The 17,934-nt window shown below is 42.3% G+C and overlaps 1 protein-coding gene across 11 annotated transcripts in view; it reads left to right on the top strand.

The window, feature by feature from the left end:
- The first annotated feature begins 16,516 nt into the window (after positions 1 to 16,516).
- LOC141765927 (serine/threonine-protein kinase BRSK2) overlaps positions 16,517 to 17,934 on the top strand; it is a 199,740-nt gene continuing 198,322 nt past the window's right edge. For 3 of the 11 annotated variants that reach the window (XM_074632250.1, XM_074632247.1, XM_074632245.1), the window contains exon 1: positions 16,528 to 16,918. In XM_074632250.1, coding sequence (XP_074488351.1) covers positions 16,825 to 16,918 — 94 coding nt within the window. In that variant the 5' untranslated portion in view covers positions 16,528 to 16,824. Of the gene's footprint in view, positions 16,919 to 17,934 lie in introns of all 11 variants that reach the window. The other 8 variants (XM_074632242.1, XM_074632241.1, XM_074632246.1 and 5 more) reach the window with 6 other exon arrangements.

Genomic DNA, 17,934 nt, shown 5'->3' with positions numbered 1-17,934 from the left:
TATCAATTTGAGCAATTTGTTTTACAGTCAGCAGTACCACACAGTCATCAAACAAATACAATAAACACAATAAATAGCCTATTAAAGGCAATAAATACTAAAGCTTACAACATACAACATTACAGGGCATTGTTTAGGAAACCAATGGCAGTCGAAACAAAAGAATTTCTGAGCCTATTGGTCCTAAGTTTAGGCAAACTGTATCTGCGGCCTGACGGGAGCAACCTGAACTCAATGGACAGGGGATGGCTAGGATCAGCTAGGACTGACTGAACCTCCTTCAAGGTCCTACTTTGGAATAGAGGAGTCAAGTCATTCAGGGTGGTGCCTGCAATTTTGCTTCACACTTTGACTATACCCTGCAACCTGTTTCTTGTTTTTGAGGGTAAGCAACCCATACCAGCTGATAAAAGAGAACGTCAAGACAGACGCGATAAAACAAGAATAAAACATTTTCATAAAAGTGTTGTCCACCTTAAAACTACAAAGTTTACGGTAAAAATACATCCGCTGATGAGCATTTTTACATACAGCGCCCACCTGAGTCTCAAAGGTTAGCCTGTCATCCAGTACTGTGGCAAGGTATTTGTACTGCTGCACCACCTCAACAGCCTGGTCATGATTCACATCATGCTATATATATGACTAAACACCAGAAAATGCCAGTAACCATTTTTTAAACAGGTAAGAATTCCAGTCTGCTTTAATAATAAAATGTTGAAGTGAAACATGAGCTTTGTGTTTACTCCTAATACTTTTGGTTGTAAGTCCTTTGAGAAGCAAATACAAGCAGAGTCAGTTCAGAGGGAACCGCAGGTGTGGAGTAGAAAACAGCCTTCCCTTTCTAATGTAGTTCTTAAATGGGTACAAAATTATTTATTTTGCACTTACTGGAGTACACATTAATGTCACAATATAGACTCCCACTTACATCTCTGTTCCTTCTTCTGTTTTAGGTGTATAGATAATTTGAATTTGAATTACATTTTTCTTTGTTTTGTCTTCCTTCTCAGGCCGGTCAGATCGCAGCCACAGAAGACCATCACTTGTATATATCCTGTTTTTAGCACTTTGCTGAAGGACACTTCAGCGGGCCAGATATTTATTGACATGGAGGTTTGCATCCAGGTCATCTAGATGGTATGAATATGATTTCCAGTCTCCATAAGCCATCCTTCTGCATTTATTATCAATGTGTCAGTCATGGGAAAGTATTTTTTTTGTGATTTATTCATACAATTCACTGACAGGACTGTATGTCCCATAATAACAACATTATGATAGATTTCCTCTGATGGAGTGCAGATATGGTGAAATTATAAAATCAATCATCCCATTGCCAATTTAAAAAATATATAATAAAAAATAAATACAAAAACAAAGTATGTATTGTATTGTATTTTCACCTAAGCCAACATTTGATCATTTATAACTAGTTGTAGTGTGTTGCCTGCCGTCCTGATGCACAGAAAACAAAGATTTCTGTTAATAACATGAGGATCTTATCAGTCATGAGCCTTCAAACTGCTCTCTCTGCTCTATTATTATGTGATGATTTCACATCCTGCTAGTAATCTCCTTCCATACAAACCCGTGTAGTGTTTTAGCAATCTGCAGTGGCTTTACATATAGATAATACAAATAATCAAATCAGCTGTCAGGTGAGGTTGGCCTTTCGCAGGGTGGATTGCTTTTATTTATTTATTTTGATTGATGTAAAGGGACAGTACATAAACAATGAGAGAGGCAGTGATGGAATGTAACTAAGTACATTTACTCAAGTACTGTACTTAAGTACAGTTTTGCAGTAAATGTACTTGAGTATTTCCATTTCATGCTATTTTATATCTCTACTTCACTACATTTCAGAGGCAAATATTGTACTTTTTACTTCACTACATTTATATAACAGTTTTAGTTAGTTTGCAGATTGATATTCCAAAATATAATTAACTAATACATTAGGATGTATTGTTATAAGTTAAATTACCCAGCAATATACTGTATAAACTCCACATATTTTCATTACTTTTAAAGTATTGAAAAACAGTTCCACATTTACCAGCTGCAGCATTTAAGTGATGAACACACTGATGCATCACTAATTATAATCCAGTAATAAAATATATGTGATGGGATATGATTCTGCAAAATGAGCACTTTTACTTTATGTACTTTAAGTATATTTAATGCTGACGCTTTTGTACTTTTACGTGAGTAATATTTTGAATACAGGCTATTTACTTATAACAGAGTATCTTCGTATCACTGTAGTACTTAAGTAAAAAACTGAGTACTTCTTCCACCACTGGGCAGAGGTAGAGACATTTGTACAATCAATCAGAGGAAGCGTGAGAACTAAAGCTAGACAAAACAAAAAAACAACAAGTCATCAAAACAAAAATAGATATAACAATACTAATAATAGGCAACTCCGTTGGGCTTATCTGCTTCAGACCGCGCCCGGAGGCCCAGACCCTTAGGCTGGAGCTGGATGATAGGCTGATAGAAGCCCACCCACCACAGGGTAGGGCTCTATCAGCACAATGCCTTTGTAAGGTAGTTCGGACAGTTGACTGAGTCCATTGCTGCTCTCACTTGACACCCCCCCCCACTCACAACATATATCCAACACACCCTTTGCACTTTGGTGTTGTGTTTAAGGTGTTCATATTCCCCTGTTCCTGTTGTCCTGAGTTTGATGTATGTATTTTGTTAGGAAGGATGAAACCTAGATGCCAAATATAGATGTACATATTCTGCATTCACAAAATAATCCATCCCATGTGATGTGGCTGACTGAACAGTGTCAGTCAGTTGCTTTTTTGTGTTTTGTAAAATAGATCTTGTGTCTGATTAATGAGATTACTATAGAAGATTTGAGTGAAGATACTGGCATCATATGAAACTAGAAAACCTAAGGAATCCTGTGGTTCCATGTCATACTAACTTGTTGAGAAGGAGGCTAAATAACGCTCCAAACTTACGTTAAATTTTGGCGAGGAAAAGCTGATATGGCCATCTTCAAAGGGGTCCTTCGATCTCAGACCTCAAGATATGTGAATGTTAATGGGTTCTATGGGTACCCACGAGTCTCCCCTTTACAGACATGCCCACTTTATGATAATCACATGCAGTTTGGGGCAAGTCATAGTCAAGTCAGCACACTGACATACAGACAGCTGTTGTTGCCTGTTAGGCTTGAGTTTGCCATGTTATGATTTGAGCATATTTTCTATGCTAAATGCAGTACCTGTGAGGGTTTCTGGACAATATTTGTCATTGTTTGTGTTCAGTGCTCACCTGTTCCAGCCTCTTGCTGGTCCTTTATGTATTATCAACCACTGGCTCAATAAAAGCAGTTCACCAGCAGGAGGTGCAATCATACAGGCAGTAGATCAGAACAACCCCCAGGCTCTTTTCTACTCTGATGATAACATTGCTACATGGACTTGAATTCTAATTTGAGCACTAGTTTCTACCTGAGTAACATGAAGCATTACCTGATAGTGAGGGCTTATGAGTACATGCCACAGTGCATACTAAAACACAAACATGAATCTGCCACACAAAGTCTTTCCCTCCAGCTAAACCCTTTGGTTTATGCATGACTGAAATAAATTGATTCAGTTATTGATTCAGAATTACGTGATCAATTCAAATGGAAGATTATTTTAGGTCATATAATATTTATCATATTTCAAATTAAATGCTGAATTAAAGCTGCAGTTGGTAACTTTGAGCAAATATGATTTAAAAAAAAGTTAGTTTTATAAAACGGTCACTATATCCTGACAGTAGTGCATGAGACAGGTAATCTGTGAAAGAAAGTCATGTGCCTCTGTGTCCTCAGGTGCTTCTAATGGCATCTGCATCGAAGGAAAACAACTAATATGAGCCGAGCAGTCTCTAACGCAGCTGTCAATCACTCCGATATATTAGGCAGAGCTGATCAAATATGGATCAATATTCTGATACTCTAATGCCTATTTCTCTCCTGAAATGTTTTCAGAAACATCTTGTAGTGTACTGTTTAGCTGTAAAATGAGAAAGTTTGCTCCGGCTGGTGGGCGGTGTTTGGTATTTCCTCAACTGTTTTCAATGGCGGTCGGGTCACAAACAGTCAGCCCAGTCACGCATGAAATAGTCACGAAATTTAATGTATTGATTTGTGTACATAGACACAAATTTCAATTTTTTTTCGTGATGGTCAGCACGAAATCAATTCGTATCTAATCCACGTAATTGTGAACCAGGAAGTATAGAGAGTGACAAACGCCGCAGAGGATGTTGGTCAGGGTGGATTGGTGGGTCGACAAAACACAGGACTTTCGCCCAGGAGACCGGTGTTTGTATCCCATGTGAAACCAGAAGTCAACGCTGATTTATTGGTCAGGTAACTTTTACGAAACCTAACTAAATAGTTTTGTTGCCTAAACCTAGCCAAGTCGAATCTATTCCTAAACCGAACTAAGTCGTTTTATTTTGAAAAGACTGGAGCGGAAATTGACACGGCGTCACGTGTTGCTGGACATTCGTAGCAAAACGCACAAAAAATACATTGTTGAAAGTCGTGCTGAGCGTCAAGAATTAAAATGGACATTCGTGTCTATGTACACGACTCAAATGGATTACATTTTATGACTATTTCACAAACCGTGAGACTGTGTTGAAACAGTACACTAAAATATGTTTCTGAAAACATTTAAGGCAAGAAATAAGTATTAAAGTAACAGAATCTTGATTCATATTTGATCAGCGCTGCCTAGTTTGACTGTTTGATCGGATTTGCTAGTTTCGCAAATAGTGATTATCAGCTGTGTTAGAGAATACTCAGCTCTGATTGGTTGTTTTCCTTCAGGCATGGTGAAATCTTGCAAATGTCCTTAGGAGCACTAGGAGGATACAGAGGAACTGCAACTTTTAATCAATGACTCTATATCCATATCAAAATCAGGCCTTCAGCTACTGACCCGTGGTCCACAAAATAGCTGGTGTTGTAGATCCCCGGGAGTCTTCTAGGTTATCTTAGTGGATCAAAGCTGAAGGAAATTGATTTACTCAAACTTACTTCACAGGTTCGAGGTAGCCCGAGTACTGCTAAATCTATCCTTACTTAACAATTGAATCAAAGGTGTCTACATTTTCCGCTCAGATCCCCAGGCCAATTGTCCTCAAATGGCTGTCCCTCGTCTTCAGTTAAAACAACATCTATCACATGGGCCCTGACTTGAAAAGTAATGGAAACTTCACTAAAAGTGTGTGACGATATAAAAAAAAACACTGCTGGAGACGGATGAAGTTCCATTAGATGTGTGTGAAATCATACTTCATCTCCTGTTGTTTAATGTCCTCAGTTTGCCTACAGCGATGTACTCCGAAACTTTCCCCGACTCTGAGCAACTTCTTGTCCTTGCTTACAGGATTACGTGTCTTTGTCTCCATCTTCCACCACCTCCTTCAATGGTCTGTGGAGCGTGTGCCAATTCAATCACACCCAGCCTCCCCACTCCCCCCCAGTGGAATAAAGAAACACTAGTTTGTCATGTTAGCTTCCCCTCTCACACCACAGGGTCAGTTGCCAACACGCTGTTATTGCACAGGGCATTGGGACCGAGGTGTGTCTGCTGAGGGTGATATCCTACCTGTCTGAGCCTGCCGTGTAATGGAGAAGAATCTAATCGCTTCGCCACAGCGTCCTCCTCCTCCTCTTCCTCCAGCCTCTGTTTAGAAATAGAACTGAGGCCGAGGAACAAGGCCACATCAATCATAAAAAAAGGATTCTCTGGGGACCGAGATCACTCTCACAACTCTGTCAGAACAACATCCAGCAAATTTGACGTCACCTCGCTTTACCTCACACGGACACATGCTGATCCACAAACCCACAATCCTGTCTGATTTCTGATTACTAATTTGTCCTTCGTTGTCTTTCAACATGAATCAAACACTCTTCTTCCTCTTCCACTTTCATCCCACAGTCACTTCCAACCTTCCCTTCCTTCATATCTTTCTCCTCTCCTCCCAGGCTCCCCCTCCTCCCTTTTCCCGGCTTCCAGTTTCGCTCCATGCGCACCTTCTGTCTACGATTGATAACATCCCTGATGGAGCTCCTTTATTAGCCACCCACAGGCAGATTAACCAGAGCAATAATACACCAATCAGCAGCAATTACGCTGAGATAAACCCAGGGAGAGCTCTGCTGGGTGCGGGGGGGGGAAAGGATGTGGCAGTTGTAGAGTGATTGGGTGTGTTTTAGTACAGCATTAAAGGTTGTGTGTCGGTGCATACATTTACGTGTTCTACAAGTACCAGTACATTTAATTGAGTGTTGTTTTGCCTGTAGTCTTAATCCCTTCATAGGGCATGTTATTATAATCAGATGTGAAATCGGTCCTAGTCCCCAAGTCCTTATCAGGTGCTAATTGAAGTCATGATCAGGCAGGTTGTGTTCTCATCTCAAAGTTATTATTGAAAGTAGACGCACGAGTGCAGCAAACCAGCAGAATAAATAGAGGTTTTGAATCAATATGGTGGAATCATTACTCTCCGAGTGTGCTATTATGATTGAAGGCATCCCTTCTCCCATCATTACAGCATATTAAAACACTTACAATGTTGGCACTTGTTAGTTTTTGGACTCCGCTGCCTGAAACAGCAGCCCTGGCATTGTTATAGAGCAGCTAAATGATGATGAAAACGAGTGGAAGGGTAGATATGAGTTTCCCGCCTGCAGGCATTCAACGCACCAGCCAAGTCTGATTTCAAGAACAGCTGTGTGGATTTAACCTCCCCCTCCCGCTCTATTTTTTTTGCACTCACAAACACGCATTCGCATGCATCCACACACGCATATGTACGTGCTTGCATGCACATAGGAACACTAAGCAGGAGCTACTTTTTAATGTTTACAGCTGTGTATCTTTCAATTCCAGATCTGCTTTATACCAGCAAACTTGCCAAACTGTGTGTGCAGATGCATCAGATTATGCCCCCCCAACTGGCTTCAGAAACAATGATCCGACTCTCATATCAAAGTGAACCTCTAATTATACTTTGCTTATTTCATTTGGCTCTTTTAAGATCCGAGCTCGGCGCAGCTCAGTTTGATTAATTCTTGCAATTTCAGAGTCAAAGGGGCTGTGCTGTAATTCTCGAAATTGGCACGGTAAAAAACTCCCAGACGCTCAGAGCGTGTAGGATCTTCCTTTCACCTTAGTTTCACCAAACATGTATGTCCCCTCCAACCTCCAACGACCTCCAAAAGTTAATCCTGGAGCAGAAAACGCAAGCAGACATTTACCAGTTCTTCGAGCATGAAATTAAATACATTTCCTTTGGCTGTCCCAGCTCTAATTATTTCGGAGGATTTATGACAGTGTCACTGGTTATTTGTTTAAGGACACTGTATTGTGGACTGTTGCAGGTAGCCTCACATGTTTTTTACATGGCTCTGGAGAAGCTCTGCGAAGCGTTTGCCTCCCAGTCCAGTGACCTTAACACCTGTGATTGATATGGGGGGGTGGAGGGGAGGTGATGTGCGTGTGAAGGCATGGCCTACCCGGGATGTGTGTGCATGAAGGAGTAAGGTTAATTGAAGTTGTTAGAGTTAAAATGATTCCCTCAGGGGGGGACATGGCAGGTGGAGGCGGTGGGTGGGTTCAGCAGTGGGTGACAGAGAGAGATCAGTAGAGAGGGATGAAATGGAGGGGTAAAGCGAAAGGGGGGGAGGGTGGGGGTCAAAGGGATTGCTCCTCGCCCCCAGCGCTCGGAGGCGGTGATACATGAGGACGGAGAGATGAAATGATTCACCTAAAGGTCAGGTGTGTCTGTCCTTCCCTACATCCGACCCCTCACCCATCCCTGTTTTCGTCTTTGATCCCCTTGTCTCTCTCCACTTGTTTCACTTCAGCTACACATTTTTTCACAAGATGTCCTATTAATTTACATTTTGATAAACAAAATCAGCGTGTCCCTCCCCTCTCCTCCCTGTCTCACACACGCTTCTCTATCTCTTGTTCTCTGTCTGTCCGTCCCCTCCCGTGGCCTTTCCCCTCTCCTCCCATACTAGCCTTCATTTCACAGATGACAGGTTGGCTGACTGTAATCCAACAGATGCTGGGGCGGGGAGGCCTGACCAACTGTTTTAACTCCAATCAGCTTTTATTGCTCTCCGGAGGAACCCCACACAACCCCATGCGCAGCCTGACATTTCAGAGAGCAGGAGAGAAAATAGCACATGTGTATATGTATCCGTGTGTGTTTGTGTGTGTTGATGAAGGCAGGGGGCTGATGAGGAAAAAGGGTGACAGTCATTACCCTCTGTGCCCGGTGTGGGGCCAAACCGCTGGCGTCAATCAACTCAATGTGTTTGTGCATGTGTGTGTGTGTGTGTGTGACGGAGAGAGAGGGTCCGGCATCGGCAGGGATGGAGATGTCGCTGGTAATGCATCTGCCACTGTCGCTCGCCACCGACAGCCTGAGCCACCCCTGCATCGCCCACGTCTGTCGTCTCCTTCCCATTCTCCATCCATCTCCCTCTCTTCACACCCACCTCCGTTCTCCACCCTCAGCCTCCCTCCCTCTGAGACAAAGACAAAAGCCACTGTAGGTTTACTACGAGATGACTTTGAAGCTCCAACAAGATGATGCTATATTGCTGTTTGTGTCATCTGTTTCCAGTCAAAACTGCTGCATCTCTAGAGTCTCCCTAAATGTGGCAGTACGAATGGTTATTATCAAGAGTGTAGCATGTTTACCGCATTACCTGAAGTAGCAGCAACATTGTTTTTGAATTGTTGGGTACTTGAGGATCTTTCAAAGAAAGATTGGCTTAATTTCTTGGACATTATGAAGGCCATTTTTATGCTGCCATCATATTCATGTGACAACTATGATGCAGTTAAGATGCCAAAGAGTGATTCAAGCTAATTTAGGTGAGATTTGTGTTTGGATTTACCCTCAAGTAATTTAACCGAGTCCTTTGAGGCCTCGTAGTTCGTGAAGAAATAAATACCGTAAACGTTTCTACTATATTCTCTGACACACAATGGTGTTCAAATGTGCTACGCGATGTCAACATATCCTCATTTTGTTCAGTTCAATAGCACAATAGTAGACTTCCAGAAGCCATCAGTCATTTGATAAAAAGGGTACCTCCGTTTATCAGATGATTAATGGGGTTTTAGTGTTCTCCGTAGAGCCGCAGGCCACTTGAACTCTGCAGCCCGACCTGCAGGCTATTAAAGCTGGCGAAGACCATAGAAACATTTTACTGCTGCTAACACAAAGAGGTGATGTGACCTTGGCCGTGGCGGCGTTGTTCGAACGGGGCATTGATATACAAACACATGCAGACACATCTTTCCATACATGTGCATGATCATGTGTCCATGTAAGCACCTGCTCACTTCATGCTGACACAGCACATGAAATTGCAGTCAACACTACGTCAGTACGCCAGTTCACACTCCCTGCAAAATCAAGAATTATATTTATAATATTATTACATTATTATCATATTTATATCTGTGGGTTAGAGGGGTGCACAATCAGCCTTCATCTTTTCTCTTTCTTTATAAAATATTTTGCCTTTATTATTCTTTCAGCAATTACAAGACAGGTTTAATGTCCCCAAGGAACATTTCTTTGAATATGTGCAAATGAGGCGTTTCATATCTTCTGCTTCACCAATTTAGCCTCTCTGATAGTGATGTGAGGAGATTCATTTTTGGAGCATAAAAAATTCAAAATTTGTTCTATACACGCTGCTCTGTTTCCGGCATGTGTGAGCTACCAAGTATGGCTTACGGAGTGGGGGGAAATGCACTACATGATACATGATATGTGCTATGTGTTTTTCTTTCAAGTAAGTCCGTTAGATGGTGTCGCTACAGTATAGCACACATAGCGCGGTTATAAAGGCTAGAGCAAATGACATTGCCAGAAGCAGATTTCAAATTGGCTAGAGAGGAAAGCGTGCGTTAGTGTGTATGTATGTGTGTGTGAGTCATTTTCAAGGGTACTCAGTTTACGACAGGGAAAGGTCACCTGTGTAGCCAGCCCCACCAGCAACTTCTCTTAATATGGACTAAATGGGTGTTGGCAAATATTCTTTTAAAAGCGGCTGTGTTTTCTTTTGTCAGGTCAGGAATCTACAAAATATGTATAATAGGGTCTAAAGGAGAAACGATGGAGGGCCAGTTACTTAGGGGATTAAAGCTTCAGTAGGCTGAATGTTTTTGGCATTATTGGGCTGTAAAATGAGAAAGTTTGCTCTGGCTGGTGGGCGGTGCTTGGTATTTCCTCAACTGATCTCAACATTGCTGCCGGGTCACAAACTTTCTCATTTTACAGCTAAACAGTACACTACAAGATGTTTCTAAAAACTTTTGAGGATTGAAATAGGCATTACAGTAACAGAATATTGATTCATATTTTATCAGCACTGCCTAGTTTGACCGTTTGATCAGAGTTCGCAAGTGATTGACAGCTGCTCAGAGACGGCAGACTCCAACTTGACTCTGATTGGTTGTTTTCCTCCGGTCTGTGAAATCTTGCAGATGCCGTTAGGAGCACCGGAGGACACAGACACATGATTTTTTTCAGATTACCTGTCTCATGCACTACTGTCAGGATATAGTGACCATTTTATAAAAATAACTTTTTAATCATATTTGCTCCAATTCTACCCACTGAAGAAATAATTACTTTTTAGTTGAATACGTGTATTAATGAATCAAAATGAATGCGTTTCATATGGGTTCAGCTACAACTCACGCAAATGTGCAGGACATTTAATTCAATGAACACCTGGTGACTGATGCTAGTGTTTAAAATACATGTGTACAGCAAAATATGCTGCTAATTTATTACAAGGAAGCGTACACCATGGAGTGATCACAGTGGAGGGTACTGTTATGTTCTTGTACTATGTGTCGGAGTTGTGTTTCTCTAAACTCAAACTGATAATGAGCCAGAGAGACAACAGGGATTGTTGTTCATTCTGAATCAGTGATCGGTGAATTTATTACAGCTAAATGTAGTTGCTTTAGTCCTTCACCCCATGCTGCCGTTAAACGTCCCTGTGATTAGTGAGGCGCACGCAGCCAACCTAATTATCCAACGCCACAGTCAAACCCTTTGCATGATTACAACAGTTTGCTTCTTATACTGCAATTATGTTCTTTGCAACGGCAGAAAGCTATAATTAAAGAGGAAATGTGTGCGTCTGTGTGTTTGTTTGTGTAAACGTTCAGGTAGATGTGGATGGAAACTAACAAATATGCTCTTTCTGTATTCTTTCAAAGCTAACAATATTAGTTGCAGCTCCTCTGTCCACCTTTTTCTGTTTTAAGAGCTTAATTGTAAAAAAAAATAAAAAGTTGTTTTCAAGGCTTGTAGAGGTGGCTCCTTGGGATGCAATTTTCTGTCTCAATAGGACACATAAATCCACCTTTAGAGTACATTTCGCTGTTAACAGGGCTGTTCAGGGCTGCAGCACCAGAGAGAATAAACAGAGGTAAACTGGGTCAGATGACTGTGGTTGTGATTCCATGAGAGAGGGGTGAGATATGCGAGACAGTGTGAGATTTGAGAAAACCCAAGACAGTCTGTGTTGCTCTGCTGAAATCTTGCCTCCAAAAAAAAAATTGGATGAAATTGTATATTGACATAAAAAAATCAGTGTTTCCACATCCTATTATCAGAGCATTATGGATGTCCCTGTGGGGGAGGTTGGGGGTTTCGGGAGCGAAGATGGAGTGAAAGAATGTGCATTTTTCTAACCAACAGGGGGCAGTGCAGCTGCAGCTGTGTGCATATGTATGTATCTCTGTATGTGTGTTTGTGTGTGTGTGTGTGAGGGGAGAGGCGTATTCCCTCTGGTGAGTATTCCCTTCACAGCCTCACTCATGGGCATGTCAGTGTACGACCAGCACACCGTAGTGACATTTGAAATGAACACCAGCCGACCGCTGATGATGATCATGGTACATGAACATTCTGGGTAGTGGAACATATGCATGTGTGTGTGTGTGTGTGTTGGTGTGTGTGTGTGCATGCATTTGTGTGTGATCCAATCCCAACTCATTTGCATACAGAAGTGGCCGGGGCTCAAGTGTCCCACACTCCAAAGTGCTCACAGACTCGGAGACGTGCACAAGTGCCCTCCAGTGTCTGGATAATGATGAGATTTCATCCCCACGTACATGTGACTACAAGACACGTTGCTGTTCTGCACGTGGAGTCATCCTTCTTGTGTTAACCCCATCATTGTTGGGTATATGGACTGGGTTACAGTTTCTATTTATGATGCATCTTTGAGAATAGCTTTGCAGACAATAACTTCCATTCTATCATGCACACAAACCTGCATGGGAGGGATGGAAATGAGAGCCTCGCTGTCCACTCTGACGGTGATCTATGAGAGATCACCGTCTGTCCTATTGTTTCCCTTGGGTGCGTCCCTCTTGACCTCCCCAATCCTTCGTGTCTGCAGTGAGAGGGTAAGCTATCTGTGTCATGAGAAACAGCACCTGAGCAACATATTCTTTCACTTTCTCTCCTTAGCTGTCACCTTTTCTGTCCCTTTCCTTTTAATTTTCACGCCCCTTTCCTTTCATTACTTTACGTGCTGCGTATATGTCATGAGGTCTGGTCATCCCAAAATCCACCTTCGTTGCCCTTCCATTCATTTCTCTCCCCTCCAGTTTTCCAAATGTGTGCAGATGAACACTAATAGTCTCCTCTGTATGCGGATCTGACACCCTAATTAATCAAGCGCACCATGCCGGCCAATCCAGTTACAGCCAACAGCTTCTAGCACGCTGGCAGCTAGCTGGCAATAACCAGTTTGTACAACCCTGAAGGGCTGTGAGTTCACATGTACTGTTATGTGTTTGTGTTGTTCCTGGGTGGAAATATTGTAATACTACCAGTTTGTGAATTTGTGCGTGGTGTTGTGTACAAAAAAACATGCACACATTTAGTGTAACATAATGTGTTTACGGCCCCCTGTTGAATCGGTCAGACTCTGCTATGAAGCTGCTCATTTTATGGTGGAGCTATTATGCAGTCTGGGCTCCCTCTCACCTCCGAAGGTTATTGGACTCTTGCCACACATCAAATATGTTCCACTTTTTGGTAAACCTCTCCCTTTGTGTTTTTTCTCTCCGGCACACCTCATCTTTCATCTCTCTCTAGCAAACAGATTTTTTTTGCTAAAAAATAAACTCGATAATAATTGCTATCAAAGAGGTCTTGCACTGTACACAATATTCCATGATTTCTCGCCCTTCATCAGAGCATTGTTTAGTTTGATCAGTTGTTTGGGAAGACACTATTAGTATGCACATCCCACTGGAGGCGATTGCTATCTGGCCGATGGTGAATTTGTGTTATCTAACGGGAGGACTCTTTGATAATTCTTGCCTGGCTGAACATTCCACAAACATCCAGAAGATAAGGAGTTTGTTTTGAATTTTGTTTATCCAGTTGATTGAATTTTACAACGCGGTGGCTGTGTGGGCCGACGGTGTAAATATGCACATAAACACATGTTCGCGTGCACACGAGCTCAAACACAAACCAAGAAGACTTCTCATTAATTTCTGTGCAGGGAGAGAGGGATGTGGGCTGTGAGGGAGTGGAGAAGGATTGATGGGAAGCAGGGAGGTACAGGCAAGGTGATTAAAAACTCAAGCTACAGATGTTTCTGGAACACTTCAAAGCGGTGCGCCTGCCAGTGCCAGCGCTGGGCATGATGCATTATTGAGATGGCGCCCACCTGGCACCTGGCGCTGACATCACATGCCCGGTCCACCTGGCATCGCGCGGTCACGTGGGGGTGCACACTTTGGGTCACAGCTCCCCAGCTCCCAGAGTGATGAAGGGCATCGGGGGAAACGGCACACATGCTCAACACGGACCTCAAAGGCACTAAACTGGGGCATGTGCAGTTTGTAAACTTCATGAATGAAAAGTGAAGAGACAGGAAACGATGCATTTCCTCTCTTACTTTGCTTTTATATTAAATAAGACTCGGCTAGGTGTGAATATTTCTCTGCTATACCTACAGAATTTATACCTTACATGTATTTTTATTCCCTCACCTGGCTTGTAGCTGTCTGTTTAAGTTTACAACGCGGCACAGTTGTGCAATGTTTAAGCAATATTGTGTTTTGTCTTGCGTGCAAAAGGAAGATGAATGGAAATTAGATGATGCACTACAACAATGTAATTACCCGTGCAATAAATTATTGACATGCAATGACGATAATTCAGTAGAGTCTGTATTGTTGGGAATATTAAGATGATAGCACCGGGAATCTTCCTGGAATGTCTTTCAAGTAGCCCACGGTGTGGTGTTGATGCAATTCCTTCTGCTTAATATTTCAGCAGCCCCCTCAACCTTATAGAAAGAATATTTAGAGGTCACATAGTGTGTTTGTGTGCGTGCATGAATATCTGTGTGTGTGTTTCTCCTGCATGTGTCCCCCGACACCTGTACTCTCTCAGGGTGTGAGGACCAGACAGAGGCCAGAGCCACAGTCACAGGTCTCAGACCAGTGGGGTGTGAAATGAATCAGAGGGCCGACACACTCTCCCCCTACTACACACACACACACACACACACACACACACACACATTCACTGTCCGGGTGTGTTTGTGTGATGTATGTGTGTGTGTGTGTGAGAGAGAGAGCACTGGAAAGCACACAGAAAAAGAAAGACGAGGGGACAGAGGCAAGAAACTCTCCTGCACTGTCGTACGATTCTTTGCTGAAATAATAGCTCCTCAGTAAATAAGGTTGTAAGACTTTCTGGAGAGAGACGGTGTTTGGTGTAATGGTGGTTTAGCTTCAATAGTTCAGTTTACTTCAGTCCCCAAGGCTGGATTACCAGCTGTGCAATGCAGGCAACTGCCCCGGCTCTCCAGACCCCCCAGGTTCCCCAGAAGGTTCACTGCATCTCAATTGCTTTTGGTAATTTGATTAATTTCAAATTTGCTAGGGAATTTGCACCATAAAGTACCGGGACCCTGTGTTGAAATGTTTATGGGCTTTATTATTTCATTTCATAAACTCACATGATGTGCAATCACAAATAGTTGTGTTTAAAGGAACAGTGTGTAACATTTCAGGGGATCTATTAGCAAAAAATGAATATAATATTCATAACTATGTATTCATTAGTGTATAATCACCTGAAACTAAAAATCGTGTTTTCGTTATGAGCCCTTCATATCTACAAAGGGAGCGGGTCCTCTTCACGGAGTCTGCCATGTTTCTCAAACCAAACAAACCAAACACTGGCTCCAGAGAGACCCTTTCACATTTTTAATTTTATGTTACCTGAAGGCCACCGTAGTTATCCGACACGCTTGTGAAGTTGCGGTGATGTGAGAGTGCAAAACCATGGTTATCTGGTTACAGTTAATCTTGACTGGGAGAACCTCCAAACTGCAGAATATGTAAAGAAGTTCAGAGCCCCTCCTCCATTTCTTCTTCTGTGGTCCTGTGGGAGAGGTGGGTGTCATTTCTTTTGACCCACTTATTATCCTAATCCATAGTACCATTATTTCTCGTATTGACTGTCTATATTTTTGTTTCCTTCAATGTTATAATGTCCATCCCAACCTGTCAATATATTGATTTCAACAAACCAGCACTTAAAAATAGTCGTTTTAAGAGTAAACGGCAGGCCCTTTTGTACAATTATCCTGTGAGAGAGGAGATGGAATGGGCAGTAGATTTAACATGGGGATTCTGTTTCCCTGTGTGTTTATCAGAATAAACAAGCGTCTTTCTAACGTCTGACTAACACAACACTGAAGTCCACCGCTTACATTTGCATATTCAAAGAATCTGGATGAAGGAGTATCTAATTTTAAGTAAACTAGGTAATTGAAAAAAACTCAACAGCCACATTTCAAAGAATAGTAGGATGTGTTTTACAACACATCTGGTCAGGAGGGGATCTATAACAAAAGGTGTCATCTTAACACTGGTTGAACTGGTGAACAAAACATTGAACAAAAATCATTTGTTTTTTTTTCAAAAAGGCCTTGTTTTTTTCATACAATGTTCAAGATTCAAGATTCAAGATGTTTATTGTCACGCCGGTTATACAAGTACAATCATGTGAAATGCTTTTTGCTGGGAAGCTCCATTCAAAATAATAAGTTATATTACAATTATAAAAGGAAATACTTTGTACAAGGCATATTAATAATATATACAGGCATATTAAGGACATTTACAGTATATACAGTATAAGATATATGATTGAGGCACTTTTTTTTCAATGTATGCTCCAAAATGTGTTGTTTGTATTCTCCATTTAGCTCTAAAATAATTACGTTAAAGGTAAGCTTATGTGGGTTTAAGCTCTCTTGATAACCAACTTTTCCGTAGAAAAAAAAAAAATCAAAGATGCTCCAGCAACAAGAAACAGGGGGCGGCAGCTTCAGCTCCTCTCTGATTGGCTGGATCCGCTGCCAATCACCCTGGACGCGGCTCCGCAGCACCTCCCACAGACGCACAGCGGCAGCGCATCCTCCTCCTCCGCTGACAATCATATTCAAGGCACTTGCGGCTCGTCTGCAGCGATAGGAGGAAAAAAGAGGAGAAAAAAGAGAGAGAACCTCACCTCCTCCAAACAGCGAGTGAGTGAGGGTGGTAGGGGAAAAGAGACAGAGAGAGGAAGAGGAGAAGAGAAGAGGCTGTGGAGTAAACGGAGAGACAACAGCAGGCTTGGACCTCCTCCAACCGAGGAGTGTTGAAATTGTAAAGTGTCTTAATTTCCACACACACAGATTTCGACATGTCATCGTCCGGTAAAGACAACAGCGGTGCCCAACATGCCAATTACGTGGGACCTTACCGTTTGGAGAAGACGCTCGGGAAAGGACAGACAGGTTAGTTTTGGAACAGCTTGCATCCACCTTTTTCTTTTTTTTTTTAATTAATTAATTGCACTATTTAATCTCGGAGCGCTCCGCGGTGAGTTGAGAGAAATGTGCCCCTTCTGGTTGTCTGCAGGTGATAAATAACTAACAAACACCTGCCAAGCCTTGTGGGTAATGCTGGTTGGTTTGCATTTCTTCGGTGAGCTGACACAGTGGTGCTTTATACTGGTTTTGTTGCTTGTGCGTTGGCGTTGGAATGGGTGTGTGTGTGGAGCAGAGAGAGCAACGTGGACACCCTCCTCCAAACACCAAAAAACGATGACAGTGTGATGGGTTTAAATGAACTTTTTGTGTCCCCCTGTTTGTGTCCATGTGATTGGAGCACAATGCTGTTAATCCCTGATTTGCCTGATACATTGATCTATTCTTAGTCTGCACAGGCAGAGAGAGAGAGAGGCAGCAGGCGTTTCTCTCCTATATTATAGGCTGTGACTGCAATACAGTATACGTGGGTTTTCCTCTGATTATGGAGTAGTAGAGGGGTCCCACCTTGACAGATTACACACCATTGGGCTGCTGGAAAGAGCTGATCTACATTCATACACACCAGGGGGATGGATGGAACTGGGCTTCCTTATTAATAATGAGCACATGCTTTATCTCCAGCATATAGGCAGCAGCAATGACAGTGCTGTTTGTCTTAGTTGCATAGCACTAATGGTAAAGGACTGTTAATATTTCATGCTATTTTTAAGGTGATGCTTGTATGTTGGTGTTTGTTTCCTATTCAGTAGTTCAGAAGCCCTCTGCATGGAGGAGTGAGTGGCAGTGAGAATATCCTCTGCAGTCAACTATACATGCAGCCAGTGATGGAGCCATGTGAAAAAGAGAGAGGCAGGCACAGCCCCTGTGTAGGCAGAGAGTGATGCAGCATGCTCCGTAAGCTCACCAACCCTTAAAGAGAGAGAGAGAGAGGGTCAGAGACTTTTCCTGTCCTCTCTCCGATGAGAGATTTTCCTCCCATC

Source organism: Sebastes fasciatus, chromosome 4 (genome assembly GCF_043250625.1).
Source record: "Sebastes fasciatus isolate fSebFas1 chromosome 4, fSebFas1.pri, whole genome shotgun sequence".
Lineage (NCBI taxonomy): Eukaryota > Metazoa > Chordata > Actinopteri > Perciformes > Sebastidae > Sebastes > Sebastes fasciatus.
This window is presented reverse-complemented; position numbering and strand designations above follow the sequence as displayed.